At 40.7% G+C, this 1,872-nt stretch overlaps 1 protein-coding gene across 1 annotated transcript; it reads right to left on the reverse strand.

Annotated features, from left to right (window-relative positions):
- Positions 1-231: 231 nt before the first annotated feature.
- Positions 232-1,545, reverse strand: LOC110114836 (dof zinc finger protein DOF2.2). Its single transcript, XM_020847853.2, has 2 exons — positions 1,333-1,545; positions 232-1,162 (listed from the first exon to the last, which is right to left on the reverse strand). The coding sequence occupies exons 1-2, from the start codon at positions 1,384-1,386 to the stop codon at positions 410-412; spliced, it is 807 nt and encodes a 268-aa protein (XP_020703512.1). The 5' UTR covers positions 1,387-1,545; the 3' UTR covers positions 232-409.
- Positions 1,546-1,872: the final 327 nt, after the last annotated feature.

A 1,872-nucleotide genomic window follows, 5' to 3' on the forward strand; every position in this document is an offset into this window, starting at 1 on the left:
AGATCTCAAATCAACTAAGGCTTCGTTTGAGACAACTTTTTTATTGCTTCTTAATTAAAGCAGTTTTCTAGTAAAAAATTAATTTTTAAGCTAAATTTTTTTTTAAGAAGCAAAACATCATACTTATAAATCATAGATCATTATAAGTTCATTAATCCCAATACTGAACAACGCATTCTTCGTCCTATTTTAATTATAAACATAAAACATACTATATATGGATTATATATATAGCATAAGATAGACAGCAATTATATATTATTGAAAATACCTAAGAATAAGATCGAGATAATTACTACAATTACATTTAATATTTCTTAATTGTTCGAAGCCATAACTAAAATAAAGCTTCCAATTTATAAGATCATTTAATATACCTTAATTAATTATCACCATCATCACTCATAAATCAAAGATTTCCATTTCCCGCTGATGAAGAGCCGCTAAACCCTAATGCATGATGATCAGTAATGCTGTTGCTCATCCATCCTCCTACATTTCCATTAATGCCTCCACCAACACTCCATTCTCCTTCATGATAACCGTACATCCCTGCCGTCACCGCCGCAGCAGCTGGTGCAGGCACCTGCATCCCTGCCGCCGCCGGCACTTCCATTCCTCCCAAGTAAGGCAACCTCCACTGCTCCAAACCCTGCCCCGCATACCCGTACTCTTGCAGCTGGTTCCAAGGCGCCGCCGCCAACAAGGACAAAGGCGGCGCCGCTGAGAGAAGCACCAAGTTCGCTGGCGGTGCAGATGTAGCGGTAGTCGATGTAGGCGATTTTGACGGCTGGAGCTTTGGTTGCGTCGACGTCGAGGTCAAAGATGACGACTTTCCGCCGCGTTTGTTGCGCCGGCAGCCTCCGCCGACGGGAACGTTGCGGAGGGCGCCCCCACGTGTCCAATAACGGCGGCAGGTCTTGCAGAAGTGACGTGGCTGAGAAAGAGAGTAGTTGTTGAAGTAACAGAACTTTGTGTTGTTTGAATCGCAACGAGGGCAGCTGAGGGCGGCTTCTGGTTGGGGAATTTTAGCTAGCCTTGCTCGTTCAGCCATCGATCCGGGCCTGCTCGTACCTGCTCCGGTTGTAGCTGCCGGAGGCGGTGGTTGGTGTTCATCGGATGTGGTGGCGCCGGCGCCTACTGGCTGATGAGTTGGCGGCGGCTATCAAAACCAAATTATTAATAAAGAGACAAAAGATCTGCAGAAACTATATGCATGAGAAATAAGGAATAATATATATTCATGAATAAGAATATTTTTTGGGAATTTGTTGCTTTTTTGAAGTAGAAGCTAGATTATAGTAATTTGTTAGGGATGCAAGAGGTGATCACCTGATTCCAGCTGTTGGGTGGATCGAGATAGAGAGGAAGGGAAGGGAAAACCATGGCGAGTGGATTGGCTTAAGATATTTCTTCTTTTCTATTTTTTTTTTCTTCAAAAGGTTGATGGGGTTATGAAGATGGTGGAGAATCACATCTCTATCCACAAAGACAGAGAGAGGGAGAAAGAGAGAGAAAGAGGGAAGGAAAGGAAAAGAAGGAGAGGTATTACTTTTGCTTTTGTGTTAGTGTTTTCTTAGCCTGTAAGCTATATAGAGATCATATCAGGCGTTGGCAGTACTCGGCAGTTGTTAGTGGCTGCTTATGCTAGATGTTGGATTAATTATGCATGGGGAGTTGAATAAAACGGTCAAAATAAAACAAAATTTTTATTAACTTATTTTAAACATTATTATCATTTAAATGTCTCCAAAAAAATATTTTATGAAGGCTTATAATCCTTTTTTCCACTAAGATTTTATTTAGAAAAATTTTCTTTTTTAATTAGTTAATTTGCGAATTTTATTGTGATTTGCAAACGCTTTGGAGAAT

The sequence above is a fragment of the Dendrobium catenatum genome, unplaced genomic scaffold (genome assembly GCF_001605985.2).
Source record: "Dendrobium catenatum unplaced genomic scaffold, ASM160598v2 fragScaff_scaffold_484, whole genome shotgun sequence".
Lineage (NCBI taxonomy): Eukaryota > Viridiplantae > Streptophyta > Magnoliopsida > Asparagales > Orchidaceae > Dendrobium > Dendrobium catenatum.